Here is a 17,359-nt window from a genome sequence, read left to right as displayed (position 1 = left end):
AAACAAAACAAGTAGCCAGACCAAAGACAGAGGAGTGGAAGAAATTTTATTACTCAGATGAATAAATGAAAGAAAGATTGGGAAAATACATATTGATTACGGACTCCATAAATACTAAAAACTATCCTCAAATATCTCCACCAACACCAATGTGTTTACTTGCTTGAAGACCACTAACTCCTAAAAAAGAGAAAGACACAGTCCACTTCCTAAATAAATGGAACACTTGAAAACAGAATAGACTTATTCAGCAAAGACAAAAAAATAAATTTTTTCTAACGTCTATGACATCAGTAAGTTTCACTAATTTGCAAGAAGTTTCCTCCTCGTGATCTATGACTCTTGATGCACCAAAATAGGGGAAAACTGCCCTTTTTGAGTCAGTGCCCTTTATTAGGGCCCATCTATTATTTCTTCAACCCTTAAGAGAAACATTAACTCATTTTCCTCCACACAATTCTCCTGCATTCTAAGAAAATCAAGCTTTATTAAATCTTTATTATGTGTTCAAAAAGTATTTGGCCATCTAAAGTCATGGCAAGAGCACCAGCATTTTCTTTTGGTAAAATGATACGATCAGTGTCTGCCCTTAGTGTTCATTTTTCTTTTCTTGTTCAATTTGAAGAATGTGTTTATATGCTCTACTTTGGCAACTTTTCAGAAATTTTAATTAAATGCCCCACCACCCATTTAGGACCAATTCTTTTGGATTGGTTCAATTTGAAGAATCGGAGACTTGCTCGATCGGCGGCAGGTGATCATGAACTTCGCTGGCGACAATTCTCTGTGATTAGAATCTGCCCTCAATAATATATAATTCATGTGAGTAATGAAATATCACTATTGTTCATTAATTAATATTACTATTTTAACATATTTGAGCATAACAAAAATAACATGTCACACGGCCACAAGGGAGGACAGTGGGGTGGATGGATGTTCGAATAAAGTTGAGGAACCCATAAAAGTGACAACTAAGAAAATTATAAAGTAGAATTACAAAATTCTACTTTTATGTTTCGGTTAATGTTTATATTTATGCATTATGGTATATTCTATGTTGATTTCCTATGTTTGGTGTTTCTTGTAATAGGTGGATTTTATATGTCTAGGGAGGACAATGGGTTGACTTCCTATGTTTAGTGTTTTCATCATCATTTTCTTCTTCTTCTTCTTGCTGCTGTTGTTCTCGTGTTGGAGAGTATGGCGAAGAAGAAGAAAATCTGCTCACTGACAAGCTAAGAAAACCCTCGTCGTTCTTCTTCCTCTTTTTTTTTTTTCTTTCTGATCTTCTTCTTATGTTCATCCTCCTTAATTTGATGTTGCCATTTGGAGAAGGAATTGAGTTTTGTTGAGCAGTAGTTCCACTGTGCATTATCGTATGGTGCAGAAACAGGAACCTCCTGCTACTGCTCTTGCTTCTCGTAATCAGTCTTCTTGCCATTACAATGCTCAATCTTATTAGGGTTTTCGAGATGGCTTCAACCGTGGCAATAATGGTTCTTCAAGATCATCTTCTGCAATGGAGCCCTTTAGCCTTAGCATTGACCTTTCTCGTCCACCATCATTAGCATCAATCTTTGTAGATGAATCCAGCGACAACGATAGTGATGCAAGATTGTGATTCTCTCTTCTTCTTTTTTTTTTTTTCTTTCCCTTCTGTGCCGTCTTCTCTTTTCCAAACACCATGGCTACCGCAAACAACCCAAGGCTTTCCCCCAAACTTCTTCTATTCTACTATATTTATGTTCTCGATTGCCTCTTCTACACTTGCCTAAGATATTATATACTTTTTTTTCATCAAATTAGCTTTTTTACTTTATTTAAATTCTTATTTAGAAACTCCTTCCATCAATAATTTTAGCAATTACATGAGATTAAAATAAAAAAATATAAAATAGAAAATGAACAAATCATTGTCTCAACTTACTGAGTTTTGTGGCTAGAACCCTCGTTGAGTTTTCATGTTAGAACTCGAGGTGTGTTCTGCCCACTAGATTCTAACCATCATTGGAACCCAGGTGAAGAGAAAAAATGAATGAAATATGTGATAGCAAAAACAAGGTTGCGTTGTTTTTGCGTTTTAATTTTTAATTTTTAATTTTGAATTCATTTTCAGTTTTCTATTTTAGAAGTTTGTTATAAAAAAACTAAAAACACGTTCTCTTTGTTATTTTGAAAAATTATTTTTCAAAACATAAATTTAGAAAACACGTTCTCTTTCAAATTGTGAGAGTAATTTTTTAATGATATTTTATTCAATAAATTTAATAAATTAAAACTATTTAATACTAATATATTATTAAAAAATATATGCATTTTAAAGTTGGTAAATCTTGCAATATTTCTTTTCGTTTCAAGAATAAAATACAAATAAATAAATAAATGAATTTAAAAAAAATAAAAAATATATACTAGATAATAATATATTAAATAGATATTTTATAAATATATTATTTAACATATATATACATATTTATTATTATATTATTTATTAAATTATATATTATATATATTATTATTAATTCTACCCCCAACTTTTCTCTCCCCTCTTTAATCAACTCTCTGCCCAAGGACCCCCCCCCCCCCCCAAAAAAAAAAACCCATTTCTTCCTTCCCCCCCTCCCTTCCTTGCTGAAAAGACAAAAAATGGATTTTATTTTCAGTGTTTTGGGGTTTGTGATTTTTTTAGTTGAAAACACCCAAAATAATATTTTGTTGTTTTGAGTTTTCTTTACAATATTTTTTGTTTGTTTTAATAAATGTATTTTTGAAAATAGCAAATAGAACGTGTTTTCATTATTTTAGAAAACTGAAAACTAAAAATGGCTTAAAAACAACAAAGAGAACGCAACAGAAGATCTAGAGAGAAAATTGCCTTTTTACCGAGTCTCGAATCTTGCGATGAGTACGTTGAACCAACAAATGTCGTAGGGATCCATTTTGGCTAGAGACCGAAACTGTCGCTACTGTGGCACCATTTTCCCCCCCATTGCCTTCGCTCCCACGAAACCATTTCTTTTTTCCTCCTATTTTCCTTTCATCTCCCCATCCCTTCACCAGTTGCCCGTTCCTCTTCTTCTTTTTCCGGCATGGCCACTGGGGAGCATGGTCGTGGTGAAAGAAACCCAATATAGGTCAAAGAGAGAGGGTAGGCCTAGACAAAAAGGGAAAAAAAGATGAAGAGGCAGCAACTGAAAATCACAAAAGAGGTGGAGATGCAGTGGTTATGGCGCTTCAGAGTGTCTGAGTGTAGTGGCGAAGGAGGTGGTGGTCAGATCTCAGTGGTGGTTATGAGGTGGCGATGGTGAGATAGATGTGATAATCGAAAAGACCTTGGTCATTGATGCTAGTGACGGTGGTTGGCCGCTTGGAGAACGAAGAGGACGAGGAGATGGTGGAGTAGGCGATGAGTGCATAGAGAGACAAAGAGGGGGGGAGGTTGTCCATTTTTCGCGTTTGAATTTTCCAGCATGTTTTGGTTGAAACAACTTAAATAATTTTTTGTTGTTTTGAATCCCCTTTACAATTTTTTTTTTTTTTTGAAAAATGTATTTTTTAAAACAATAAAGTAAACGTATTTTCACTGTTTTAAAAAATTTTAAATTAAAAATGGACTGAAAATAATAAAGAAAATGCAACCTTAATTTTTTGTTGCATTACACTTGTACTAAAAATCTTCAGCTGCGTTCTCTTTGTTATTTTTAGGCCATTTTTAGTTTTTAATTTTCTAAAATAATGAGAACCCATTCTCTTTGCTATCTTTCAAAATGAATTTTCGAAATAAAAAAATTGTAAAAAAATCTAAAACAAAAAAATGTTGTTTTGGGTGTTTTTAACTAAAAAAATCAAAAACCCTAGCAAAGAAGGGAGGGGGGGGGGGAGAGAGAGGAAGAAATGGGTTGGGGGGTTTCCTTGGGCAGAAAGATGATTAGAGAGGGGAGAGAAAAGTCGTGTCTAGAATTAATAGTAATATAATTTAATAAATAATATAATAATAAATATGTATATATGTTAAACAACATATTTGTAACATATATATTTAATATATTATATGTATATTTTTATTTTTTAAATTTATTTATTTATATTTTATTCTTGTAACTGAAAAAAATATTATAAGATTTACCAACTTTAAAATGTATATATTTTTTAGTAATATATTAGTATTAAATAGTTTTAATTTATTAAATAATTAAATTTATTGAATAAAATGTTATCAAAAAATTACTCTCAAAATTTTAAAGAGAACATGTTTTTTTTAAATTTTTGTCTTGAGAAACAGTTTTTCCAGAATGACAAAAAGAACACATTTTTAGTTTTTTTGAAAATAGACTTCCAAAATAGAAAACTGAAAATGAATTCAAAACTCAAAATTAAAAATTAAAACGCAAAAGGAACATGGCCTTCCTTGTTTTTGCTATCACATATTTCATTCATTTCTTCTCTTCACGTGGGTTCCAATGATGATTAGAACCTAGTGGGCAGAACACACATTGAGTTCCAACATGAAAACTCAACGAGGGTTTTGGCTATAAAACTCAAGTGAGTTGAGACAATGATTTGTTCATTTTATATTTTTAATTTTTTTTTATTTTAATCTCATTTAATTGCCAAAATTATTGATGGAAGGAGTCTCTAAATAATAATTTAAATAAAGTAGAAATGCTAATTTGATGAAAAGCAAAAGTATATAGTATTTTAGGCAAATGTAGAAGAGGCAATTGAGAACGTAAATACAGTAGAATAGGAGGAGTTTGGGAGAAAGGCTTGGGTTGTTTGTGGCAGCCATGGTGTTGGAAAAGATAAGATGACATAGAAGGGGAAGAAAAAAGAGGAGAAGAGAGAATCGCATTCTTGCATCATCATCGTTGTTGTTGGATTCATCTACAAATATTGATGCTAATGATGGTGGATGAGAAAGGCTAATGTTAGGGCTGAAGGGCTCCATTGCAGATGATGATAAGCACTTGAAGAACCATTATTGCCACGGCCGAAGCCATCTCAAAAACCTAATAAGATTGAGCATTGTAATGGCAAGAAGACTGATTACGAGGAGCAAGAGCAGCAGCAGGAGGTTCCTGTTTCTGCATTGTACGATGCTGCGCAAGGGAACTACTGCACAACAAAACTCAATTCCTCCTCTAAATGGCAACCTCAGATTAAGGAGGAGGAACAGTAGAAGAAGATCAGAAATAAAAATTAAAAAAAGAAGAGGAAGAAGAAGAGCGAGGGTTTTCTTGGCTTGTCGGTGAGCGAATTTTCTTCTTCTTCGCCATACTCTCCAACACGAAAACAAGAGTAGCAAGAAGAAGAAGAAGAAAATGATGATGATGAAAACAGCCAGCCAAAAGAAACTCTATCCTCCGTACCCTCCTTTGAATTAATAAATGATTTTACCACCTCAACTTTTCAGGAAGGAGAAGGATCTTCATCGAGGAAGAGGAAAAGGAGGAGCATTCAACTGAAGAAGAAACCGACTCCCAAGCATGACGAGCAAAATCCACTAATCCCAAAACACACACCCTCCGGGGGGGCCTTCAGCTCCAATGTACGTGAAGATGAACAAGAGAGTCCAAGAAAGTTTAGGGTAAAGACAATAATTTGCAATTCTTCTATTGGAATTGGAACAACTTGTATCTCCCATTCCTTCCAATCATATTGAATCTAATGCCTCTTTGCTCTGATTGCATGATGATCATGGCAAGATGAAGCCAAGAATGGACATTGGAGACTTTAATTCCCCAGTGGGACTGGCAAATGCTATGGAGGAGAAGGCTGGCCTACCCACTTCTCCAGCTGCAGGAAACACTATTACTGATAATCCACCCATTGATGTTGCCTTCAAGAGGCCTCTGTTTGAGGATGTACTCTCGCAATTTATATTCACCGGTAGCAGCCATCCCAATGGGCAAGACAAGAATCTTTTCAAGTCACAGGTTCTCCGTCCTTGCACTGAAAGGACTGCAATTAGAGAAAACAGGGACATGGAGGACAATAGGCAGAAGAGAGCAGAGTCTCTCATTGTTGCTAAGCAGAAGATCTATACATCCATTTCTCCTGACAATGATCAAACTGCAGCAAATGCAGTTGGGAATGCAACTTTCATTTCACAAAGCATTTATGAAAAGCCGGAAAGGGGTAAGGAAAAAGTGAATGCGAAAACAGGTGAAAAGGTCTCATCCAAGAAAACAAGAAAAGATATGAGGGGTCAGAAGAATTGTCGTCGACAAGTTGTGGTTTCTGGTTACTTCAATACTTCTAAAGGGGAAGTAAGAAAAGATATGAGGGGTCAGAAGAATTGTCGTCGACAAGTTGTGGTTTCTGGTTACTTCAATACTTCTAAAGGTGAAGTAATAGCGCCATGTCAAGAGAATAACATAAAAAGCAAACAGTCCAAACAAAGAATGGAGTGTTGTCCCAAAAAATTAAGGGTTTCCCCCTACTTTCACAGGGAATCACTTGAGGAAGGCAATGCAGTTTCTGACTCTTTGGAAGGTGGCATTGAGTACGTTGTATTGCCAACAAGGGCCCAAAGAGAAGCATTAGTTAGGCCTGTACTTTCTGCTCACCAGAGGCTAGATGAGGCTTATAAAAGAAGAACACCAGATAACACATGGAAGCCACCACGCTCTGATTTCAATCTCCTCCAAGAGGATCATGCCTATGATCCTTGGAGGGTCTTGGTGATATGTATGCTTCTTAATCGGACAACGGGTCTGCAGGTATGTATGCTCAGTCCTTGGAGGGTCTTGGTGATATGTATGCTTCTTAATCGGACAACTGGTCTGCAGGTATGTATGCTCATAGTCCTTTAGAGTTTGTTTGCACCAATGATACAATTCTTAATTCAGTAGACCTGACCCATTGTATCAAAACAATATTGGATATTTATAAGAAATTGGCTACTGGGAATATAAGAAACTGTAGACGTACGTAAAATTAGAAAGAAAGAAATTCAAAGTTGATTGGTTTTGGACCAGAAGGAAGGTTGATACTTCAAAATATCTCTGAATTTGAGCCGATGAACATGCGGTTAGAAGAAGAGAGGAGGGAGAAAGGATACCTGGAATTCTTTCTCATATAAAAAATTACAAGAAAATTTCCTGCTTTACTCTCCCACATGACCTGCATTCCACTCAAAGTAACCACCTTCTTGTAGACGTGTCCCTCCTTCACATGGCAAGCTTATGCCCGCCTTCTACTTGGCATACCTTCTTAAGGTTTTTGGTGCTAGGCTCAGCTGATGGTCCCTAAATGCCTGCATCCCTTGGGGGGCACTGGTGCATCACAACAGGGGACCACTTGTGGCAGCATCCATTGAATTCTCTCTGCATGCTACCTGACTTCGGTTTGATGGAAGGCAATAGGCTAGGGGGAACTTCATATAAAATATAGGACTATTTATATGACCATTAAATCTTCAATTTACATTCAGAACCTGAACTTCTAGAATATATATTGAGTGCATGTTGAAACAAATCCTTAACAATTTGAATTTAACCATGACTTAAATTTTCCTATCATCTGGATAGTGGACATGCTGATTGTTTATACATAAAACATGCATGAAGACCTGAATTTTATAGAAATTTGATTAGTGTGGCCCTACTTTCATGTGCATAATGGACTTGCACATTTTCATCTTATCATGCTTTATCTTGTGGCCTACCTAGTTTCAAAAGTGCAATTGCTAGATGTGCATCCAAGCAAATTAACCTAATTAATAAACAATCATTTCCTTATTTTAATTATCCATACAATTACTTTTTCTTTTCTCATTTGGATTTGGTTTTCTGTCCTGTGTGAAGGCTAGGGTTGTGTCACGACCCAAGGGGAATTAGGGGGGGTATTATTGTAAGTAGTTACAAGTGTTAGTTAGAAAATGCTGTTAGTTCTATTATAGTGCACATAGGTGCTGTTTTTAGACTTTACTTCCAATTGAACAACCTATAAATTGGCTATAAACTACACCCCTTGCATTTGCCGCTTGAAGTCATTGCACTTGTAATGGATGTACATCCTATTCCCATTTGCTAGAGTCACCGAGAGGGGATTTGCTTCTGTCAACTCACATTTAAGACCTGTAGCAGTGGTCTTATTCAAGAAACTATGAGTGCTGCCACTATTTATCAACACTATTAATCTCTTTTTCCCCACTGCCCTTTACCTTAATGATTTTTCCAGTTTGGCCTCCCTTCAACACATGGAAAGAAATCTCTCCTCCTTCATCCCCTTGTGCCTCCTCAATGGTGTCTTCGGGTACTTCCTCTACCATTCCGTCTTCTTCTTCATTCTCTTCATCAAACTCTTCCATATTCAACAATTGCCTCCTACATTGATGCCCTGGACTGTATTTCTTCCCACATTTAAAATATAATCCCAGTTGTCTCTGCTATTTATGGTCTGATTCTTAGTTGCCCCTTGATTAGATGGAATCTTGACCCCTCCTTGACTTGGACCCGACGCTGCAGCTTTGAAGTTACCTCCTAGCTGTTGGTTTGGGGTCAGGTTAGGCCTCATCCAGACCTTATTATTCTTGAATATTGCCTCCAAAGTCAGTTCTTGCAACCTGGCTTTCGCTACTACTTGGTTCACCGATGTTGGCATCATCATCTTAACCATAGGCCTCAGTGCATCCCTCGATCCACTAATGAAACTAGACACGAAGTATGGTTCCGCTAGGCCAGGTTGAGATATCCATAGTAACGTGCTTAATTCTTCAAACTTGATTTGGTACTCTATCACCAAACCCTCTTGCCTTAACTTGTTAAATTCTTCAACTGCGTTCACCATACTCTTTTCTCAAAACTAGTCACATAACTCCTCCGAATATTCAGCCCAACTAGTCTCACCATACTTGGCTTGTCTCCAACCTTGATACCATGAGTCCATCGTATCGTTGAGATAGCCTGCTGCCAAGGTTATCTTCTGCTTCTCATTAATACGGTAGAATTCAAAGAATGTTTCACAACGGTAGATCCACCACTTTGGTTTCATACCCTCAAATATTGGAATTTCAAGTCGAGGCATAGGCGTACGAATAGTAAATTGGGAAGAAGTTCCCTTTACCTGATTACCATGCTCCAACGCAGGCCAATCTCCCACTTCCAACCCTTCATCAGGTCTGGAAGGGCTGCCATATCTGACCATTTGGTCAGGACTCTCTCTTAGGGGAAAATTTGGTGGTAGACGGAGTTGGGGCAATGCTGCCAGCATGTTGAACATGCTGTTGATCTTTTGACCATGCTACTCCACTGTCTCCTCGCCCTTCTCCAATTCTTGTACGCTTTCCTTGATAGTCGTTATATCCTCCCAACTCTTCTTACTCTAGATCATAGCCTCTTGAGTTGGGACATGCCAAATTCCAGCACCTCCTTCCACTTCTCCAATTGCTTCAGGTGGGTCCCTTCAACCATTCTTTGGTCTAATTGAAAACCTCCTTTTGGTCATCTGCCTTGCTCGAATCTGCTGCTGTCTGCCAAATCTCTGCCCTTGCCTTCGAGTTGCGCCTTGAAGCTGCTGGGGATCACTGGCTCTGATACCAAATTAACACACCCTCAAGTTGAGTGCTAGCCAATCTGGGAATTTGGGTGGAATCTCAAGAAAGAGGATAGGAGTTGAGGAAGAAATAGATAGAATGAGAGAGAAAGATAGAACGGGAAGAAAATTAGAGAGAGATCGAGAGGAAAGAGGGTGAAGGAATTCTGTTATTCCAGAGACTGTCAAACTCTTCTACAACAACCTTCCTTTTTAGTTAGGTTGTTAACTGTCAACTTAAGAAGTATTGTTCTAACTATTTAACCACTAGATGTTGTACTATTCTAACTACTTAATTACTAGCGGTTACATTTGGTTACAAGAGTTCACCTAATGACTAACAGGATCCACCTCAACCACTGCTTCACAAAGTCGCCTAGATCTTACAAAAACTTATTCAGCCTCAAAACAAAATCTGCCTAGACCTACTGATAATTGATCGCCTCCAAGTCGGCAACCCATAATTGGCTTCTTTGGCTTACAGCTAATCATTGCCTAGGTCAAACAGTTGAGAATCAACCGACTTAGTTTTAGTCTGATCCTCTAGTAATTTACTTGAGAATTATTGCCTCAATTCAACTGTAAGTATCGCCTGGTATCAATTGTAATTGATTGTCGACAATCGCATTCGCTGTTGTTCAGCAATTGCTCAAGATCTGCTTCTGACCGCGCCTTCCTTTTTGCCTCAACCTCAATTTTGCAACCTAGAGTTTCTTTGCTCTGCTTTGCCTTTAATTCTGAGCCTAAGTTAGCTCTGAATTTACCTTTGAAGCAGCTTCTTGAGAGTTCGCCTGGATGTTGCATCACAGCTTAGATTGTTAGCATTTGCCTGACTCTGCTTTGCTGCTGAGATCATCGGAATTTTCCCTTCTCACTATGCAGCGACTGATGATCAATTGCTAAGAATTTCCAGATTCTCAGCTGAGACTATCATTTCTCATGATCCTAGGGTTGTCTAGGGTTTTAATAGGAAATCTGGAAGGAACCGAGAGATACAAAATGAAAATGGAGGGACAAATCAGTAGAACTGAGAGAGAATGTGCAGAGAGAGTAGAAAAAGAGAGAGAATCAGAAGTCACGAGAGATTAGAACATTTGAGAGTGTTGGTGTTTTCCTGAGTCTAGAGATAGGAAATCAGGAGAAAACAGAAGTAGAGATGAGAATGGTGATTGGCTGAATACTCTTAGACAGTTAGGGTGTATTTGTATCAAAGTGTATTATTCCAAAGCTTTGGGGCCTAACTGTAATTTTTCCTAAGTGGGTTAGTTACTTAGGGGTGTGCGCCTCTTCTAAAAATAGAGGGCAAGGTGCAGTCAAGTCTTCATATCTTTTCAGTTTCAATTCTCTGTAATCTCTACTCCGAGCTCTCTCTTTGTTTCTATTTCCGAGTGCAAGTGTTCTCGAGAAAGAGATTAGGTTTGTAGTCTTGGGTTTTCTTGAGAGAACAGGTGCTGTACTTGGGTGGGAATAGGCTGTGTATGTGAGGGCTGTACTCTAATTTTCTTCTGGAAATAAAGTGCTGTTCTAGTGGGTGTTTGGTGGCTGGATGTAGGATTGTCCAAGGACATTCTGAATCAGGATAAAACTCGGCTTCCTTGTCTGGTTTGATCTTTCATTTTACTGTTCTTTACTTTCTGTTAATTTGTTTCTGTTATTCTTATCATTCACTGGTTATCTGAGAGTGATTGTAAGGTTGAGAGAGGAGATATTCGGCTATTGTAATCAATCTGGAATCCTAAATCACAACAGAGAGGGAAATCTGAATTCACTTATCATTCATCTATCTTATTCTTTAACTATCCTAACCTATTTATAGGTCGTACAATACAACTGCTACATTACAACTAAAAGGTACCACTGCCACAACAGCAATATACAACCAAAAGAGGATACATATAATACATAAGTACTATTATATCCTTGGTGATCTTTTGGGGTCGTGACAATTTTTGTCATGATCCTCATATCTGAATGTATGAATTGTAAGCCAATTAGGGCTGAAAGTGGTAGAGTTAGGGCACATAATAGAGAGAATTTAAGAGGAGAATTAAGAGAGAGAATAATAGCAAGATGCAATACAGAGAGAATGAGAGAGAGAAACAGAGAATTTCAGGAGAGAAAGATCAGGAGAGTGAATGGGAGAGAGGATTCAGAAACTGAAATTCAGTAACGTTATTCAATAATCCCTCAATCCTCCAACTGTTAATCTATTTATAGGCTCCTATCTTTCAGTTTAAGTTTGTAATTGAAAGGTACAATCATGAATGACCACCTAGAGTACAATACAGTAAATGCATTAAACTATGGTTACTATTGTTAGAGAAAAGGATAATAAAAGAAGGTATTGCAGAAACAAAAGTAAAACCTCAATGTTTATTAAACAAAGAGAGAGAAATTTAAAAAGAAAATGTGAGAAGAAGAAGACTAGAACTTGAAGAAAGATAACTCCTTGTTGAATTGAAAGCTCAAAGATAGGAATCAAGTCCTATTTATACAGGACTTAAATACATAACATTGATAGGATCCTCACAAGAAATTGATAAAATTTCAGAATCATGTTAATAATCTCTTATTACAAGCTAAGAACAAAAAAAAAAGAAACAGTATAGGTCTATTCGAGAGGGCCTTTTCTCCCAAAACTTCTTCCAAATTCTCCAAATCCCCTCTCTTCTGCCCTCTCCTTTTATACCTCCTCCCTCCTTCCGTTCAGTCACGTGGAGATGAATATTCTCCCTAACTAACTTCTGACTCTTGTGCCCCTAGCCCAATTTCCTTTTTTGCCCCTCCCCTTTTATGCCTTTGATATTTTTGACTAATGGGGGTCTAACATTACTCCCGCCCATAAGTTTCACCTTGTCCTCAAGGTGAAGTTTAGGAAATTGATGCAGAATCTGATGATAAGGCTCCCAAGTGGCTTCTAGGGGTGGCAACCCCTTCCATTGGATAAGGACCTCAAGGCTCTTTCAATTTTTTTCCTTGCCCGGCCTCATTCCCAATAAGTATTCCGATTTCACCTTCATTTCCAATTCCTCTGTTAGCTGTTCAGGAAATTCCGATGCTTCTTACACCGCTCCATTTGCCTTGCGAAGTTGAGATACATGGAATACTAGGTGAATCGCACACAGGGGTGGTAAGAATAGCTTGTAAGCCACCTTCCCAACCTTTTTTCTCCACTAAAAAAGGCCTGTAGAACTTAGGTGACAGCTTCTCGTTCACTCGAGTAGCCAATGTTTTATGTTTGTAGGGGCGAATTTTAACATAAACCCGATCACCTGTCCCGAACCTAGGGTTCGTGATGTGTTAGAAGAGGAATTGGGGAAGAACAAAGAAGAAATGAAGGGGGAGATTGAAGAGAATTAGGGAGAAAGTTAAGAGAAATGAGGGAGAGCAAAATGGAGAGAAATGAGAGGGAGAATTGGAGAGAGAGAGAATCAGATTTTCTTTAATCAATTTCAGCATACCCTCTCTTCTTACAATTGGCCTTTTTATAGGCCTCAACTAGCTCCCTAACTAATTTCTAACAGCACCCATGTGCTCCTAACAAACACCCAAATATCTCCTAACAAACTAATATAACTAATTACATTATTGCCCTTCTAATTACCCTTAGTACATGACAATTTCCCCTCCTTGAAATGTTTCTTGTCCCCAAGAAACTTATTACCACCTAACCATTGCTTCTTTATCCAATGCCCGCCTTCTCTATCTGATTTTTCTTTCTTTCTTTTCTTGTCCTTCTAGGCCTTTTCTTCTTCCTCGTTCTCAAGTATCCAAGATCAATCCCTGTCGTAATTCGGCCTAGAACTTCAATAGGAGCAAGTTGATAGAGTTCAAGTTCAATACCAGCAGCAGTTGTTCCTACACCTCCACGGTGCACCACAGCTGCAAATTGAAAGATATCATCAGCATCCTCGAAATGCAGCAATGGAAGATTGCAGATTTGCCTTGGACACTCATACCAAGGCTGCTTGTGAGCATTAGCCTTAGGAGCTGGTGCAACTTCAATTTCAGCCAACAAATCATCCTTCCATATGTTAGACAGCAACTTGGATTTTCTAGTAGGAGCAAAAACCAACACAATAGCGATAGTTTTGTTTTCTTCAGCAAACTCTTCGATTCCTTCCGCTATATCCCTTAGTTTTCCTCCAGCTAGTGCTGTCTTCACCTTCTCGTTGCCTATTTTAACCCAAGTCAAATCCATATTTTGTTCCGAATGTGATTGTTCCTCAAATTTCGATAAGTCTAAAATCTGAGGAAAGGCTTCAGCATCATCATCCACACCGATGGCTGGTTCTTTAGTCTTATTTGTCTGATCCAATGCTGTCCCATTTTCCACAAACTTCTGATCTGGAGCAATCCCAAACCCTTCCGCCCCTGCACTAGCTATTGGGGGTAATGTGTTGGCTTTGGCCTCCTCTATCACTTCATCAATTGCTTCCCTAAAATTTCCTTGCAGCCTTTTAGTAGATGCATCTTGGGATATTATTTCTTCTTCAAAAAGATCTAAAGGCTCCTTTTGATCTGCTGCCCTATCAGAATGCTTCTTTTTCTGCCCAAAGTCTAGAGTAGGCAATGAATTGGATGTTCGTAATCTTGTCTCCTCCTTCGGCTGCTCCGCTCCAAGGAATTCCTCCTTGTTAAAACTTCCATGATAATCATCAAAATATTCCACCGGAAAATTGTAATGATACTTCTTAATTAGTATCATTGCAAACTCTTGCAGTTTCTCGCGAAACATTCGACCGAATTCCTTGCACTCTTCTTGTATTACACTTCTTGTTTCCTTGTCAACTTGGCTAATCTCCTTCTCAAAATCCTTTCCCCATGTTTGATGCTTCTGGTCAACTGAAAATGCAGCATTCTTTGGCTGCCATTGAAGCTCCATTCCAGCTGAAAATGAAGCATTATTTTGCTGCAATATAGGGCCCATCTGCTCCATGTATGCACTGCTACCAATGGCCTTATGATCAGGTCGTCCCCCTGAAAATACAGCACCCTTCTGCTGCGATTGAGACTCCATTGGACTCCTTCGTGCGCTACTTCCCAAGGCTTCACGAGCAGGACATTCCATTGAAAATGCAGCATCCTTCGGCTGCAATTGAAACCCCATTTCAACTGAAAATGAAGGATTTTTCTGCTGCAATTGAGGCTCCCATGCTCTCCTACATGCACTGCTCCCCTTAGCTGATTTTTCACAATCAGCATACTTTGAAGACCAAGGAGCTATATACATACTGCTCTTCTTCAAACAAATTATCCCAAAATTCAAGCCAAAATTTACCTTTGTTTACCTTACTAGCAGCCTAGGATTTGATTGGAACTACCGCCAAAAAGAGTGCCGGAATTCACAGCCAAGAATCACCCATCCAAATTCACCTTCAAAAATCCACTCCCAGCTGCTCCAAACTCTGCTCAGCTTCTCCACTTGCAGCTGATTCTTAATCAACAGCCTTCCTTGCTCACCGAAGGCACTGTCGGACACCACCGTCTCTGACTCTTTGCTGCCGCTGCTCGCAATTGCTATAGATTCAACAATCGCTTGGCCTCGAATCCGCTTCAGCTTATGGCCAGTGATGCATCAAGCTTACTTCCCTCGGTTATGCTCTGAGTTGGCTTTCCAGAATGGTCGGAATCTCCTTCCGATCAAGGAGGAAAGCACGGGTCACCAACACGGTTCAGAAGGCAACCCCAAACCGTAGCACACACAGTGCCTTCCGATCAAAGCGGCAACCCTAACAGCACTCTCCTAGATCTGAATTTCGGCGCCTCCGATTTGGGTCCTCTTCCTGGATCACCCCAAAGCACCGACAATCACCTAGCTCGTTGGAGTTAGATGTGCTAAATCACCTTGACTTTAGCAGCTTCGATCGGAATTGCTGTTCGATCAATTGAAGCCCAATTCCTTCTTGCACCGGTCGCCACCCAATCACTGTCCACAGGCTCCCAGCCCAATTGCGCTCGCCTCTGGTATTTCCGAAATCTAGTAGCAACTACAATGGGTCATCCTCTTCACCTCAACGAACTCCCGCTCGCCTCAACAGTCGCACTTTAGTGGTTGTAGACCACCCTTCCTTCGTTGCCTTCCAGCCGAACCCCGCTACACAACCGCGATCTCTTGGAACTCCTACACCAGTCGCGACTTCCTGGCTCGCCTGCTGCCAAGCCTCATATTCTCGCCTCAAACGCCTTCCAACTTGGAAATTAGCAGCCTAGGGTGTCGGAACTCACCAGCAAAGAAGTCGGAGGAATCCGTCTCTTCGAACGGAATTCGCGTACAGTTTCGAGTCGAAACTGCTTGTTCTCCTTCGATCGGAAATTAGCAGCCTATAATCACCATCGGAACTCACCGATAATCACCGTCGGAACTCGAATCAAAACCACAGCCAAGGATGGACTGCTCTGATACCATTTGTCCCGAACCTAGGGTTCGTGATGTGTTAGAAGAGGAATTGGGGAAGAACAAAGAAGAAATGAAGGGGGAGATTGAAGAGAATTAGGGAGAAAGTTAAGAGAAATGAGGGAGAGCAAAATGGAGAGAAATGAGAGGGAGAATTGGAGAGAGAGAGAATCAGATTTTCTTTAATCAATTTCAGCATACCCTCTCTTCTTACAATTGGCCTTTTTATAGGCCTCAGCTAGCTCCCTAACTAATTTCTAACAGCACCCATGTGCTCCTAACAAATTAATATAACTAATTACATTATTGCCTTTCTAATTACCCTTAGTACATGACATCACGCTCCTCAAATTGGATTTCTCTCCTCCTTTTATTTGTTATCTCCTTCATTCTTACTTGTGCCCTCAACAATTGAGATTTCAACTCTTCCAAAATAGCATCCCTGTCCAAAAGCTGTTGTTCAAGTATAGAAATTGTAGTGGTGCCTTTCTCAAATCTCAACAATGGCAGAGGTGCACGTCCATAGACTATCTGGAACGGAGCCAACCTTGAGGAGGCATGGAAGGATATATTATACCAATATTCTGCCCATGGTAGCCAGCTACACCACGCTTTAGGTTTGGAGGAGGAGAAACAACGGAGATAAGTCTCCAAGGTGCGATTCACAACCTCTGTTTGGCCATCAGACTGTGGATGGTAGGTTGTGCTCTTGTTCAAATGGGTGTCATGCAGTCGGAATAGTTCTTCTCAAAAATAGCTAACAATAATTTTATCCCTATCTAAAACCATAGAACATGGTATCCCATGTAGCCATACATTCTCCTTCACTAAAATAGTGTCCATCCCGGCTGACTTGGTTAACCCTTCAATGAAGTCCATGGACACATCCTCCCACACTTGGCTGGGAATTGGGAGTGGCTACAGCAACCCACCAGGTGAGCTTCATATTTACTCCGTTGGCACATTGTACACTATTGGACATATTGTCGAATATCTCGTTTCATCCCCACCCAATAGACATTGGCGGCTATCTCTTATAGGTCTTGAGAAACCTAGAATGATCGCCAACCTTCCCATCGTTCTCGTCCTCCAATATCCACGGAATCAAAGCTGATCCCTTAGGAAGAATTAGCCTCCTCTTGAATAGTAAATGGTCATCTACCCAAGCATAATTAGGATTGCTAGAAGGGTCTGCCTGAATTTCCCTTATGATCTGTCGAAGCTGATCCCTCTCCTTTTATGCCTTTGATATGTTTGACTAATGGGGGTTGTAACCAACATCCATCAAATAAAATTAAAAAGCTATAAATAAAACTTTAAATGCAGGATGTTTTGTGTGCCTAACATCAGTTACAAATGAAGAATATAACACTGGAGACATAAATGAAAGATAGAAAATTAAACCAACTCTAATTAAAGAAA

General features: G+C 39.0%; 1 protein-coding gene across 5 annotated transcripts in view; it reads left to right on the top strand.

Annotated features, from left to right (window-relative positions):
* Positions 1–663: 663 nt before the first annotated feature.
* The window catches only part of LOC127804090 (methyl-CpG-binding domain protein 4-like protein), a 34,001-nt gene continuing 17,305 nt past the window's right edge, over positions 664–17,359 (top strand). For 2 of the 5 annotated variants that reach the window (XM_052340821.1, XM_052340816.1), the window contains exons 1-3: positions 664–822; positions 5,417–5,590; positions 5,709–6,794. In XM_052340821.1, coding sequence (XP_052196781.1) covers positions 5,709–6,794 — 1,086 coding nt within the window. In that variant the 5' untranslated portion in view covers positions 664–822; positions 5,417–5,590. The other 3 variants (XM_052340819.1, XM_052340820.1, XM_052340817.1) reach the window with 2 other exon arrangements.

This window comes from Diospyros lotus, chromosome 6 (genome assembly GCF_014633365.1).
Source record: "Diospyros lotus cultivar Yz01 chromosome 6, ASM1463336v1, whole genome shotgun sequence".
Lineage (NCBI taxonomy): Eukaryota > Viridiplantae > Streptophyta > Magnoliopsida > Ericales > Ebenaceae > Diospyros > Diospyros lotus.
Note: the sequence above shows the minus strand (reverse complement) of the source record. Positions and strands in the feature narration are given on the sequence as shown.